At 56.1% G+C, this 14,921-nt stretch overlaps 1 protein-coding gene across 1 annotated transcript in view; it reads left to right on the forward strand.

Annotated features, from left to right (window-relative positions):
• The window catches only part of LASP1 (LIM and SH3 protein 1), a 39,839-nt gene that overhangs the window by 11,634 nt on the left and 13,284 nt on the right, over nt 1-14,921 (forward strand). The window contains exons 3-4 of the mRNA XM_025859290.2: nt 5,360-5,444; nt 13,132-13,239. Of these exons, the coding sequence (XP_025715075.1) occupies nt 5,360-5,444; nt 13,132-13,239 (193 nt within the window). The remainder of the gene's footprint in view (nt 1-5,359; nt 5,445-13,131; nt 13,240-14,921) is intronic.

The raw sequence follows: 14,921 nt of genomic DNA on the forward strand, positions 1-14,921 counted from the left end.
CCTTGATCTTTCTGGCTGCTCATTTCTTTCCTCTGGTCAAACAATGCTTCCTTGTTGCTTCCTATCCCCACCATTTCAGCTCCTCAGGCCTGGGGGACGGGTGAGAAACTGGGTTAGAAAGGAGCCCCCCCCCACCCACATGGGCAGTGTTCCCAGCAGGGGAATCAGCAGCTCCTTCCAGAGGCAGGATGTAGGGGCTATTTTTTTTTTCTTTTGGTAAAACCAAAGGCTCCTTGTTGCTTTTGTTGATGTATTTTTGTTCCTCCCTGAACAAAAAGCTGTGGTTTTTGAAGGGGTCCAAGGCTGGAAGGGGCAAGGTTGCTTGTAGAAAGGGGGAGCTGGGCTTTCAGGATCTCTGGTCTATTCTGGCCCTGGCTCTGCCTCTGGAATGCAGCGGAGGCAGGAGCAGAGTGGGGCTGTGCCCTGGCACCAGTGTGTCGGTAGCAGGGGCCTCGCAGCTTCTCAGCATCCTCCCTGCCCTTCTAGTCCTTCTGAACAGGAAGGTGACTCACAGGTCTTTAGGGCAAACCCCAGAGAGGCAGAGGACCCTTCTCCTGCATCCATGTGGGTCATTATCTACACTCTTGAGACACCTGCTTTAGAAAAGTTTTAGGGAGTAGGTGGCTTCTGATTGTCCGCCTGCCTTCTGACCCCCAGAGGGTCTCTCATAATGACCGAGCGTGGGAACTGGTTGGGGTTGAAAGATAAAGTTCTTTGTTCGCCACCCACCCCGCCAAGTGCCTCTTTTTCCAGAGTTCTGAGAGCTAGCCGTGTGGACTGGGGTCCATCTGAGAGAGAGGTCAGCCTGCCCTTAGATGGCCAGGCACTTGGGGGGAGGGGGAGTGCACTGGGCGAGGTCTTTGTACTTGACACTGAGCATCAGTTTCTTTATCTGTAAAATGGGCCCAATGAGAATGCCTGCCTTTCCTAACCCAAAGCCTTGGGGCAGATGAAGGGAGAGTGGACATAGGATACCACAGGGCACACACCAAATCAAGGCACTTGATGTGCCCGTAAATTCTCCCAGAGGCCTGCAGCCACACTGCCTGATTGCCCTGCGGGTCCCTGTTCTTTCCCTCATGGCTGCTAGATCCCTTCCCCTGCCCCCCCCCCCCAGGCTTTCCTTCCTAGTGGACTTGGACTGTCTGCATGCCTCTCTCTTCCCCAGAGCAGCTGATGCTGCAGTCAGAGGTGGGGAGGGGCGTCAGTGGAGGGCCTACTGCCTGGGGTAATGAACAAGGGGCTGGGTGCAGCCAGGCCCATGGAAGGGACAAAGAACAGCTCTGCTCTGCACCCAGCTTCAGGTAGGGTTGGGACACCCAGTTCTTCCCACCCTGGGCCCCCCCCCCCCCGTTACCTCACTGTGGCCCAGGCTGTTGGTGGGGCTGGGGTCCCAGTTGGGGTGGTAACCCCAGGGCGGCCTCTGTGCCCTGCATTGGCTTTCGCGCACATCCATTCATCCCGACTGGGGTCTGAGAGTAATGGGTGGGGAGAGCTTCAGCCTGAGGACAGAGAGGGAGAGGAAAGGTAGAATTCCCAGCAATGGTCTCTGGAAGGAGGTCAGATCAGTTGCAGCCCTTCTTGGAAGGCAGTCGTGTGGGTGGGGGAAGGGCACAGCACCCGCCTTCGTGCGTCCTCCCCCCTGAAACACACCCGAGGCACCTGTCTTCCTCACTGACACTGTCTGCGAGGATCCTGCATTCACAGCCTCCTGGTTTTGCCCTCGTGGGCTCCCCTGCAGCTGAGGACAGGCTGGCTGTCTGCGCATCTCCCCCCACCCCCACAGACTCTGTGTCTGCCCTGCACTGCTGCTCTCCAGCCTGGAGCTGAGGATGGGGTTGCTATGGGAACCTGAAGCGCAGTGAGCAGGGGGAGGGAAAAGGCACTGCTGGCTCGCCAGGGCCGCCAGGGCCAGGGGCTGTGGGGAGGGGACAGGTTTGACCCAGCAGGAGGAAGAGATAACTGCCTGTCTTCCTCTGGTCCAGGGTTGGGGTCCAGGAGGCGGGCTAAGAGATTGGAGGCTCTGGAGCGCCTCTTGAATTTAGTTAATCTGATGCAGGATTAAAACCTCCCCTCCCCCCCTTCCCGCTAGATTAAGCTGTGTGAACATCTAGGCTGGTCTCCCCTTGCCTACTGACGGGATTGGTGTTTTGGCCATGGGGGGCTGAGATCTGGGGGTCATGGTGGCTCCAAGGGGAAGGTGAAACACCTCACAGTCCCATCCAGAAGCACTCGCTGCCTATTGGGGGAGGGGTCTCCCAGTAACGTTCTGGTGCAGTGGCAGAGACGGGTCCGACTGGCCCCCGTGTCTCGGAGCCGCGCATTGCTGCGGAGGGCCCGTGTCTGCATTCTGCGGTTGTGGACGCTGTAGGAGCCTCGGAACTGCACGTCAGCCGCCCGCGTTGGGCTTTCCTTGGGCCACCGGAACTGGCATTCCATTTTAACCTCGTACATTCAGGCAAATGGGAAAAGCCCAGGTTTGCAGACTGGCTGCGGAGCACATGTATTTGCCGAGCCTGCCCGCCACCCTTCCCCACCAAATGCTAAGCGGCACCATCTCGGAACGGGCCAGAGCTGCCCGGGAGGTCTTCCCCTCGGTCTGCCTGCTTTCAGGACCTCACCTCCCTCCTCTGCCACCGATGCTCTCCTCACCACATCCCCCACCCCGTGACACCCTGGGAAGGGCTCTGATTTGGTGGGAGGGCCATCTCTGAAGCCTTCCCTCCTAGGACCTCAAGGCCAGCCAGTTCTGCTAGAGATCCTAACTTGGATCCCTCCTGCCGTTCTCTTTCTGATCTCCAGAAGCAGACTCCCAGTGGACCCTCCCTTTTTCTCGAGCTGCTGAGGAATTTTGAACGGAGCACCTCAGCTGTGGGTGGCCCTGGCTTCCTGCAGCTGGGCCAAGCCTGGGGCGTGGACCCGTAGCCTTAGCCCTGCATTCATCCCCAGGCCATTTCTGTTGTCAGCTGTAGGCACCTGTGTTTATTTTTCCTCTTCCTCCCTCTGCTGGGGGAGCTGAGGGCCCGAGCTGAGCCCACCTGGGAGACAGGACCCAGGTGGGGCAGTGGAGGCTGGGGGAGGGGCACAGCTGGAATCGCCTAGGTCCAGGTCAGGAGGAAAAAGGATTTGCTAAAGTCACCCAGGGAGTCAGTGGCAGGGCCAGAGCCCAGCACTGTGTCCATTGTAGTCACTCCTCCCCCACCCTGATTTAGTTCTGCAAACCCCAGTCCTACCCTTCACAAGTGGTGGCTGGGGTGGGGGGGAAGTCACGTGTTCACAGGTAGCTCTGGCTCAGGGTGGTGACCGTAAGAACCTCCCAGCTTTGGTGAGCGCACCGTAGGGCAGCTCATTTCCGGCTCTAGGGCATGTTGGGCAGGCCAGCCGGGGTGGAACATGCCTGGAAGGCAGCGCTCCATCTCTTACCTGAGGACAGCCTGTGACTCGGGGATCTGCAGGTGGTCACGGTTGTGGTGAGGTGTGGTCACCCAGGGCTGCAAATGGCCAGACCTCAGCTCCTGCTCAGAGAGGCCACTCGCCAGCCCCTGAAATATTTGGAGCCCATGTAGACCCGCAACCATTTCACATTCCAGCACATTCCCACAAACCAGTGACTCAGGGCTTCCTCTCCTTTAGCTGGTTTGCTGGGGGCCTTTGGGATGACCCCGTGGGACGGGACATAGGAGACTGGAGTTCTTGTCTTGGCCCAGCTTCAGTGCCTGGTGGGACATTCACTTATCCATCACACGTTTGTTGAACACCAGGTTCTGTTCTAAGGAGTTTGGGATAAATCAATGGACAAAAGAGACCAGAAACCCCTCACCTCATGGAGAAGTAGAGAGAGGACAAGAAACCAATGTGATGGGCGCCTGGGTGGCTCAGTTGGTTAAGCGACTGCCTTCGGCTCGGGTCATGATCCTGGAGTCCCGGGATCGAGTCCCACATCGGGCTCCCTGCTCAGCGGGGAGTCTGCTTCTCCCTCTGACCCTCCCCCCTCTCATGCTCTCTCTCTCTCTCATTCTCGCTCTCAAATAAATAAAAATAAATAATTAAAATCTTTTAAAAATTATAAAAAAAAAGAAAGAAACCAATGTGATAAATGAGTTAATTATGAAATCAGCTAAGTGCTAAGTGCCTGGCACCACAACACCGTTTCCCCCTCTGGGAAATGAGGGGATACAACCTCATGATTCTGGTGGTCCCTGTGGGCCTCGCTCCAAGGGCTCCCCTGGCTCCTGCTACCTCCAGTCTGGCCCCCTTTCTGGGGAGCAGCCTCCTGGTCTGTCCCGTGTCTGGAGATGGGAGTGTTTGGTTCAGGATGCTGGGCCCTGGGGAGATTGGGTACAAATTTATATGCCACCATTTACTGGCCCCGTGACTTGGCCACACTGTTTAACCTGTCTGACCCTCAGTTCTCCCTTCTGTCAAAGCAGGAAAATAGGGCATTTGTGGGGATTTGGTGAACTAAGACGCTAGGCAAACATCAACCTTTGTTAAAGTGTTATCTGTCAGTTGAGGGCCTCAAGCTGATTTTCTGACGTCAAGCTGATTTCTCACCTACTTCCAGTTGAGTTAGACCTTGTTAGCCCTTCCAAATACCACCCTGGATGTGTGCATTTTCTCTCTCACCACCTCCTCCAGGAAGCCCCCCCGGATATGCATGTCCCATTCCCCTTTACTACTTTTTTTTAAAGTTGTTATTTTAATCACCCGATGCTCATCACGACAAATGCACTTCTTAGTCCCCATCACCTTTTTCACCGCCCCCCCCATAACCCTCAGTTTATTCTCTAGAGTTAAGAGTCTGTTTCTTGGTTTCTCTCTCTGTCTCTTTTTTTCCCCTTTGCTCATCTGTTTTGTTTCCATTCCCCTTTACTTCTATCTCCACATCCCTCCTGCCCTTCCTCTGCTTGGTTGGTCTCTGTTTCTGCCTTTAGCTGAATGCTTTGTTCTGGCCCATGCTCATTTTCTTTCTCCCCAGTCTGGCAGGGCTATTCCGGGTGGCCCAGGCCTCTCCACCCCCCTGCACGCTAGATTCTAAGGCATGGGTTATTTCCAAACAAGGGTCATCTGAAACCCTCAGACACTGTCCCCAGGGCCTCCCATTGGCTCAGGACAGTTCTCCATGGTAGGCCCACCCCTCAGGCCTAATGCATCTTCCTAGCTCGGCCCTGGCCAAGTCTGAGACATAGTTGCCTGCTCTCAGCCAAGCCTGGTGTACATCGTGGTCCTGCTGCTGGGCTGGGCAGGGGCTGCCCACGCACGGGTAAGAGGAAGTTTCCAGGAGAGTCAGGCCTGTGAGAAGCCCAAAGATTCCCGCCCCTTCCCCAGAATGACCTCTGCCCTTTTTTCTGTCCTGCAGACACTACCCCAAGCAGTCCTTCACCATGGTGGCTGACACCCCGGAAAACCTCCGCCTCAAGCAACAGAGCGAGCTCCAGAGTCAGGTGAGGGGGTGGGGCGGGCCCTCTGGCCTGGCAGGGAGGGAGGGCTGTTGTAACCCCTGGATTTGGCAAGGGCTGCTTCCCCCCTCCCCCTGTGGTTACTCAGCGAGGCCAAGGTGCTGAAATCCTGGCACTTGCCCTGTCTCCCTGCCCCCACCCCTGCGCCTGGTTACTTCATATTTCCTGACTTTGTCAAAGGAGTGGAAGAAGTGGGTTCGAGAGCTACCTCTGCTCCAGGAATCTCTTGTGGGGCCTCTAAAGCCTGCCTCCTCCAGGAAGCTGTTCCTTTCTCCCTTCTCTCCACTCCCTCCCCACCCTCAAAGGAGGGGACTCACCTCCCCAGGCTCAGGCCAGTCTGAGGTCAACCCACCCTTTATGGCCATGTCTCCGAAGCTCCTCCACTCTGCAGAGGGCAGGCTGCAGAGGGGGCCTCGCCCTGGGGACCTGTCCGACCTGTCTCCTTGGGCCTGATTTTTCTGGAGCACTTGCTTTGTGGGGAATGGTGCATGCCGCTGCAGTGGGGAGGAAATGGGTTCCTGCCCCAGGCACGACTTAGTCTTTAGGGGACAGTGAGGAATAAGCAAAGAGTCCAGAACCCTGAGCCCCAAACAGGTCACTGTGGCTGGAGGTCTGGGAGGGCTTCTGGGACCAGCCTGGCCTAGACTGGGGGTGCTGGGGGAGGGTGGGGTGGGGCTTCTGCAAAGACCCCTTGAGGGACTTAGCCAAAGTGGGCAGGGTGCCCAGGGCCGGGGAAAATGTTGCAGAGGACCCCTCTCGGGCCATAGAGGGGTATCTCTCCTGATCCCTCTGGAGTGGGGTTCCTGCTCTCGGATGTTAACATGACCTCTCTGGGTCCCTGTCTCCTAGGAGGTCCCGTGAAGGAGAACCAGCCCTGTGCTCTTTAGTGTCCTCTCGTTGACTTCTGGCAGCTGTGAGGGTGCTGTTTCTCCCGGGGTACAGATGGGGAAACATGCCCAGAGACTCGAGGGGACTTGCTAAGATCATATGGGGTAGCAGTAGGGCAGGAACACTATTAACTGCTCCCATCTTGAGCGCCTAATGCCCTGGGCATTTAAGTGCCCTCAGTTCACAAGCCTGTGCAGTTGCAGGATCACCCCCACTCTAGGGAAGAGGGAAGGGAAGCCCCTGACTTGGAAGGCCAGTTTGTCTAATTCTGAGACTTGTGTTCTTTCCAGTTTTCCACCCAGCTCCCTCAGGAGAACTTAGCTCTACCTTGATAATAAACACAGCAGTTCCTGGTGCCAGTAAGAACTGTTACAGCTTAGCAAGCGCTCTGAGTTACCTTGCCTCATTCATCCTTGACCCCGCTCTGGGGCCGTCAGGTGAGGGAACTGAGGCTTTGCCTGTTGACACGCACAGTGAATGAAGTTTCAGGATCTGGACTCTGGTTTTTCCACTCCCAAGTACAGTGACCTTGACCATGTACAGTCCCGGTGAGGTGTGAGGTGCAGGCTTCCTGCGTGCCCCACAGCGGCAGGGAGCAAGTAGGGGAAGCTGGTTTTTCCCTTGGCGGCAGCTTAAAGCTGCTAGCCCGGATGCTGACCCTGCTGGGCGTGAAACCCGCAGTTCGGGGGAGCTGGTATGGATACCTGACCTCTACCCCCTGAGGGAGGCAGCGTGGTCCAGCTGGCAGGGAGAGGGGCTGAGGCAGCCCTGGGGTCTGGGCCTCATCTGCATGGGGAGGATATTAGCCAGACCCTTGCCAGCTGACGACTTTCCCGGGACCCCCCATCCTGGAGAGGGCCCCCTGAGGCCAGAGGTGGAGGGGGCTTCGAGGGGTGTGCAGGCCACAGCATCCAGGGCGACCTGTACTCACCCCACAGCTTGAGAGGGGCAGTCAGAACCCCAAGTGGTGGGGGCCCCATCAGGAGGACCCGGAAGAAGAGGTGTAGGGAGGAGACGTCAGGTCTTTGGAAAGGTGCAGCTCCCCGAGGTACGAGAGTGTGTGCACACACTCAGGCAGAGGCAGAGGCAGACACACACACACACACACACACACACACACACACACACAGCCCTACTCTCAGGAGGAGAAATTCAAACCCTGTTAATTCCCTTAGCTTTTGTCAGTCCCACAAAAGCGGGGTTGTAGCCCTTTTTGCCCCTGGAACCAGCTCCCTGAGGGGCGGGGTCTGGAGGAGGAAGCAGCCGGGCTCAGGCTTCCGAGGTCCCTCTGCCCCACCTCGGCTTGGCTCACTACTCCCCTCCCCGGGGCCTGGCCTGCTGCTCGCCTCCCAGGCCCCTGGGCCCCTGTCTCTCAGGCAGGCTGAGGAAATGATGAGGATGGCAGTCATCCTCCATGAGGTCCTCACCGAGGGCCAGGCCCTGACCTCACAGAATCCTTGCAACCACCTGATGAAGGAGAGATTTTTTTAATCCCCATTCTACAGATGGGGACACAGCTTTAGAGAGGCCATGCCGGTTGCCCAGAGCCCAGTGACAGAGGCAGATTTCAAGCCCTTTGCTCTTGCCAGTTGCGTAGCCTGATGTGGCCAGCAGCCAGCCTTAAGCTCTCACCCATTGGATGCACAGTTACCAAGGTGGGGGGGGGCAGAGAGAGAGAGAGAGCGCGCGCGCGCGCGAGAGAGAGAGAGAGAGAGAGAGAGAGTGTGTGTGTGTGTGTGTGTGTGTGTGTGTGTGTGTGTGTGTGTTGGAATGCAGATGCCTAGGCTCCACCCAGGGGGTTTCTGGTTGGCAGTTCTGGGCAGTGCCCAGGAATCTGCATTTTGACTCCCCTGGTGATTCTCATGAGCCTTTTGGACTGGATTTGTGAGACTTAGAGCCAGGCTTGGGGGGCAGGCAGGAAGCTAGGTGGAACTGACCTGAGCTCACCTTGCTCCGGCTCTGGGGGTGGGGGGACGCGTCATGGAGTCAGGGCTGTGTTGCACTGAGGATACCGCTCTAACCTGAGTCCGGCTCCTGGGGCCTGGCAGCTGGGGTAGGCAGAGGGTGGAGGCCAGGGTCCTGCCTTCTTTGCAAGCCTGGGTCTGTCTTCCTTTTCCCTCGCCCCCAGCTCTGTGGTCTGAGCCTGGCCGGTTTCCTCTCATAGCTTTTTTCCTCCCTGGTAAAATGGGGACAGCACAGCCCCGTTGCCTGGAGGTTGGGGGCTGGGCTGATGCACTGAGGTTTGGAAGGGCTGAGTGGGCCTGGCCGGGGGTGGTGACAGGTTCTGGTTCCTGTGGCTGCTGTGGGGGCAGGGCCGGCTAGAGCAGCCTGTGGCTGGCGGGAAGGGAAGTGGGAGCCCCTGCCTCCGGTGCCCCACCCCCCACCAGGGTGTCGCTTGGTCTCTTGCCAGGGCCCCTTCCTGGCCTGCATGCGTGTGTCTCAGCCCTCCTCAGTCTCTGGAAGCTGCCAGTGCTATTTCAACTTTGTTTTCCTGTGTCTAGATTGGTTCCCAAAGTGGTACTTTGGGTGTCTGGGACACCTGGAGCCTCCCCTGTGGGGGAGGTAACCACAGAACTGACCAGAAATGACCCTCTGGGTGGTCCTGCCCAGGCCTGGCTGAGGCAGGGAACTGGAGGCTGGGGCCCAGCTGCACCCCCTTCCCAAGGCAGCTCTCCCTTCCCCAGCCCCAGGCTGAGTAGAGGCAACATCTTTGGGGGGGGTGCTGAGCGCTGGGGGGTGTCTGTGTGGCCCCCGGAACTGACGCAGAAGTACAAGAAGAGGGACACCTGGGTGGCTCAGTCGGTTAAGCGTCTGCCTTCGGCTCAGGTCATGATCCCAGGGTCCTGGGCTCGGGTCCCACATCGGGCTCCCTGCTCAGCGGGGAGCCTGCTTCTCCCTCTGCCTGCCACTCCCCCTGTTTGTGCTCTTTCTGTCTCTCTCTCTCTCTCTGACAAATAAATAAATAAAATCTTTGAAAAAAAAAAAAAAAGACAGGAAAATCCTTTAAAAAAAAAAAAGAAGTACAAGAAGAATGCCTCTCTCATTCTTTCCCCCATTGTCAGACCCCGTGGCGCTGTACAATCCCAGGCACAGGACAGTGTGGTCTGTCCCCAGCCCTGCAGGCAGCATATGGTGTCACTCTGACCTAAGCTGGCTGAAGGTCAGATCCTGGGTCTGCCACACTAGCTGTGTGATCTGGGGTAAGATATTTCACCTTCCTGAGCCTCAGTGCCTTCATCTGTAAAATGGGGATTATCTTTCTCCAAAGGCGGTTGCAAAGATATAGCATATATTATGTAGTATATATAACGTCATATATTACAGAGGATATAGAGGATATTAGTATATATTAGGCATTTAGAACAGTTCCTGGCATAGAGTCAGCGCTCAGTAAATGTTGACTATTTTTTATTTTATTTTATTTATTTATTTGAGAGAGAGAGAATGAGAGATGGCATGAGAGGGGGGAGGGTCAGAGGGAGAAGCAGACTCCCCGCTGAGCGGGGAGCCCGATGCGGGACTCGATCCCAGGACTCCAGGATCATGACCTGAGCCCAAGGCAGTCGCTCAACCAACTGAGCCACCCAGGCACCCAGTAAATGTTCACTATTAACTATTCTCTTGGAAAGGAGGGAAATGGAGCTTGGGCACAATGAAGCTGGGGAATAGACACAGTGACCTTTTGCTGATTGCTTCCAGCGCTGACCGCTGACCGTTTTCATTCGCTCTCCTTTCCATCTGTGTCTGTCTTAATTTTCAAGCTGATTTCTTTTTTGTTAGAAGGGGGTAAGTTACATAGTATGTGGGCACAGCATATAGTAGGCACATGGTAAGTGGAAATGGTTGGCACTGTATTTTTTTCAAAAAACTTTTTGTTTTGTTTCATACTGGTTTATTTCGGAGAAAAAAAATTTTTTTTGAAGTCATGATCTTTCCTCTTTATGTTAGGTCAGCAAAGCAGTGACTTTCTAAATTGTGCGCTCTGTTTGATATTTTGTGTCTATTCAGTTCATTCATCATTCATGCAACAAACATTTGTACCTACTTTGTTGCGATAAGTAATGAACAAGACAGACCCAGGGAGTTGGGTGGTGTTTGTTGGGTGGGAGGAGAAGCATCAGACCTGGCCCTGCCTCAGGAATTGTCAGGATGGGCGGCCCAGGCAGCTCCCAGGCATGGAGTCATCCGCCCCCAGTGCAGAGTTGCATCCTGCCCCTACCGACAACCTTGAATGACCTTGGGTGGGTCCCTTCCCTCAGAGACGCCCCCCACCACCACATCCTGCTGAGCCGTCCCAGGTGAGGGCAAACACTCCTGCTTGGGTGACCAGAGAACCCTGAGGGAGGGGCTCTAGGCAGGGCCCTACCCCCGCTCCTGGCTCTCTACCTTTCACCTCTGCCACCCACTCCAGCACCAAAAGGCCTCTCAGAGAATCTCCCTCACCTTGATTCTTCATAGTTAAGGCCTGCAGGTACTTAAAAGTGGTCACAAACTCCAGAGCGGGGTGGGTTTTTAGAGATCAGCTGGCCAGTCCCCCCCACCCCCCACCCCCCACCCCCCGCTCAGGGGATCCAGAGGGGGGCACTGACTTGCCTAGTGACATACAGCAGTGAGGTGCTAAGCCCAGACCTCCCTCCATCCCTTCTCAGTCCCCAGTCCACCCCAGCCCCGCCCTATCTGGCTGCCTGTGCCAGGAGTGAAATGCATTCTCCTTCCCCAGCAGGGAGAGGCAGTTCCTGAGCCTGGGAACTAGCTGACATCATTGTAGTGTCGCCTTGGCAATTACTCCCCTGGATTAGGGGCCTGACCCTAGCAAGGCCAGGAAGTGGAGGAAGGAGTGGGGGTCTGGCACTGGTTCAGCACTTTAATGTTGACAAAGCACTTCCACACTTGCCTTTAGCCGCAGGTGCGGAGCCCTGCCCTGCTTCAGGATGCTCGGGGATACATTTTGCTGTGTTAGAGCCACTGTCTGTAGTTTACGCCGCTGACTGGAATGGATGGTACTCTCCCCATTTTACAGATTGGAAATGGAGGCTTGAGGGGTGACGTCAGTTGCCCAGGATCACTTGGCAAGTGGAAGACTGAGCACGTGTTAGGACCAGCTCCCTCGGGCTCTTTGCCCATGCTTGGCGATGGGAAGCCCCCTCCCCATATTTTAACTGATTCCCATGACAACCCTTTTACAGATGGGGAAATCGAGGCCAGAGGCCTTGGATTTGGGGCTTCTGCATCCTCTCCCTGATGCCCCTTTTCCCGAAGGGTCTCCCTGCCCCCGGCACTAAAGGTCACCACACTGTTCCAAGGCTTTCTGGAAGAGCTGATGCTGGGGGCAGTTCTGGGCCCTTGGGGTGGGTCAGTCCTTGTATTTACTTCATTAACTTCCAGTCTCTTGGGAAATAGCACATCTAGGCCTTTGTTTTCAGTCTGGATCAGAACGAAGGAGCCTCTTTTAAAAAATAAATAAACAAAGGAGCTTCTGAAACCTTTTAGGATCTAGAACCCCATAGGTGGGTAAGCTGGGCTCCAGAGGGTGAACAAGGACCTCTGACCCCTGGGCAACGTGCAGAGGAACTGACAGGCCTGGCCATGGATGCATACGTGGGTGTTGTTGGTCAGGTCAGGGTGCCGCTCAGCCCCGTGGCCAGGTGACTCCTGACAGCTGCCTGGGCATCCCGTCCTGGAAACTCCCAAGGCCCAGGGCCTTGTGTCCTGGGCTGACCTGCTTCTCGGCGAGTGCAGCCCCCCTGGAGGAAATCCAGGCAGCTGGTGGGGCTGGAACAGCTGGCTGGCTGCTGAGGGGGGTGGGGGGGGGGGTGAAGTCTCTGGAAACAGGGAACAGTTCTCTGTCCCATGGGCATTTCTAGCCTCCATCCTGTTCTTTAAAACCCCCAGGGGAGAATAAGATATTTTTCATATTTCAATTCCATTAGCGTTCGGGAAGTTCTTTCTTAGGTCTGACTTGAGTCCCTCTGGTGCTTGAGTGTCCGCGAATTTCTCAGGAGAGGAGGGCAGTGGTGGAGTGTAGGGTTCTTCCCTGGATCTTGGAGCCCTGTTCCGAAGTCCGGTCTGTGCCCCCACCGACGTCATCCCCTCCCGAGGTACTGACCTTAGAAGCGGGCCTAGCAGGCTCCGGGAAGCCGCCGGGCCTGTCAAAGGCTCATTGATGGAGCCCTTCCGAGTGGCTGTCTCACCAGCGTCCTTTCTGGATGCCAGCTTTGTGCCTTGGCACAGCCTTCACTCAGCTGGGCGCTTAGAGACTCCTCCGGGTTCTCGGTGGGTCAGGCCACATCCTGGCGAGGGTGAGGGCTGGGGCAGCCTTTGGAGCTCTGGAAAGAACCTTCCTATAGCTTTCACGCAGGATAGGCCAGTGGTGAAGGGTCAGGAGTCAGGCAGACAAGAGTTAGCACCCTGGTGGCTCTGGATATTTATTGCCGAGCTTTGTGACCCTGGCAGGGGGCTCTGCCTCTCTCTGGCTCAGTTTCTTTATCTGCAGAATGGGGCTAATAATAGAATATAGTAAGACTTAAGTGAGATAATTCATGTAAAGCACTTGGCACTCAGAATGCACTGAATATGTCTTTGTGGGTTATTGTTAGTAATCAAACACTTTTTGGCTAAGGCTCCTGCTTTGAGTTCGGGGGTGGGCAGTGGATGTCACTGCAGGGCGATTTCTGGTCAGAGTCTTCCTCCTGGCTGGTGGTTGCATCAGAGGTGGCCACAGGCTGGGGCCACCTCTGCCGCCCCTGTGTTGATGCTACCCCCTCTTTCCCGCTTCATCCTCCAGGTGCGCTACAAGGAGGAGTTTGAGAAGAACAAGGGCAAGGGCTTCAGCGTGGTGGCAGACACACCCGAACTCCAGAGAATCAAGAAGACCCAGGACCAGATCAGTAACGTAAGCTCCCCTGCCCGCCGTGGGACCCACATTGCGCCCCCCCCCCCCCCCCCCCGCCCCCTCCCTGCCGGTCTGACAGGCACGAATGAGGCCAGCTCTCTGCTGCCCCAGCTCTTCTGGGCCTGCCTGGGTAGCAGCTGTTTGAGCAGAGGGAAGGAAGGGTCTGGGGTTCCCAGATGACTTTTTTCTGTGCACCCCCATATTCCCCTGTTCCACTCTGTGCCCACATGGCATTTCCACCATAAAAGCACTCAACTTTTGTACAGGGAGGGCCTGTGTGCCAAACCACTCCCCACCATCTCTAACGTGCCCCCCCCACCCCAGCTATGGTGCGTGTCAGGGTCCAGACGGACTGTTTTGTCTAAGCATAAAGGTCATAACTGGGTGGCAGGGGTGGGGAGGGGCCAGCTCCCCTCTTGTCGGTCTCTGGGTGCTGATATTGCAGTATTTCCGCCCTCCTTTGGCCTCCACCCCCACCTCGGCTTGCTCTTCCTTCCTGTGTAAAAACCCTGGCTGGCTTCGCCGGCCGGCCCCGTACCCCCCGGCTCGGCTTTCCCAGGCTGGGGATGGTCGGCAGTGTGTGGCTAGGCAGCACGGGGTATAGAGAGTGGGTGGTAGAGCGAGGGGCCCGGGGCACCTGTGGCCAGGGAATAGGCATTGGTTTCCTGCTTGGCAGAGCTACAGAGCAGCAGCCTGTGTATCTGGGTTTGTGGGGAAGCTGCCTGGGGAGTTTGGGGCACGTGGGGGTTGGAATACTGCTGTGAGCCACAAGCACGGAACCTAGGCTGCGGGACCCCATGGCACAGGGGCCTGGGGCACAGAGTTGCGGTATGTGCCCAGCCAGCCTCATCTGGCGGTGGGGGCGGGGGGGTGTCCTACAAATGGAGGCCTGAGCAAACAGTTGTCCTTATGTCTAGAACAGAAAGGAGTTGGCACGTTGCCTGAGGTCACTCTGGGCGGAGGGTCTGGGATTCTGGTGGGCCACCTGTCACCTGTCCCCGGCCTCCACAGACCTCCGCATGCCTCCCCCACCCAGCCTCTTTGGTGGCACTGTGCTTAGAGTGGGCTCCACAGTGGCTCAGGTGGATTTCAGAGCCAGGGCCTAGGCCAGGAGAACCAGTCAGGCCCAAGACTGTGGTTTTTAGACTTTGTAACTTACGATATGACGTACATTTCACATAGTGACCCACCAAACAGGCCTGCTTATTTATTTAGAGAGAAAACCAAATCAAAACTTTCATCAAAGAGTCCTTACTACTTGGAGAGCATTCAGGTATTTCTGTTCTAATTATTTTGTGAAGATGCTTGCTGTAGACTTAACTAAATGGGTAACTAAGTGGGGTTTTTTTTTTGAAGATTTTTTTTATTTATTCTTTTGACAGAGACACAGCGAGAGAGGGAACCCAAGCAGAGGGAGGGGGAGAGGGAGAAGCAGGCTTCCCGCCGAATAGGGAGCCCGATGTGGGGCTCGATCCCAGGACCCTGGGATCATGACCTGAGCTGAAGGCAGATGCTTAACAACTGAGCCACCCAGGCGCCCAACTAAGTGGATTTTGCAACAAGGCCATTGACCTACAGTTTGAAATCTGTGGCAGGAGGAAATGGAGAGCTTCCTTTGGGCTAGGAGGGCTCTAATCCACACACACACACACACACACACACACACACACACACACACACAC

Source organism: Callorhinus ursinus, unplaced genomic scaffold (genome assembly GCF_003265705.2).
Source record: "Callorhinus ursinus isolate GAN/ISIS: 27379988/994484 unplaced genomic scaffold, GSC_fseal_2.0 scaffold52, whole genome shotgun sequence".
In the NCBI taxonomy this organism is placed as follows: domain Eukaryota; kingdom Metazoa; phylum Chordata; class Mammalia; order Carnivora; family Otariidae; genus Callorhinus; species Callorhinus ursinus.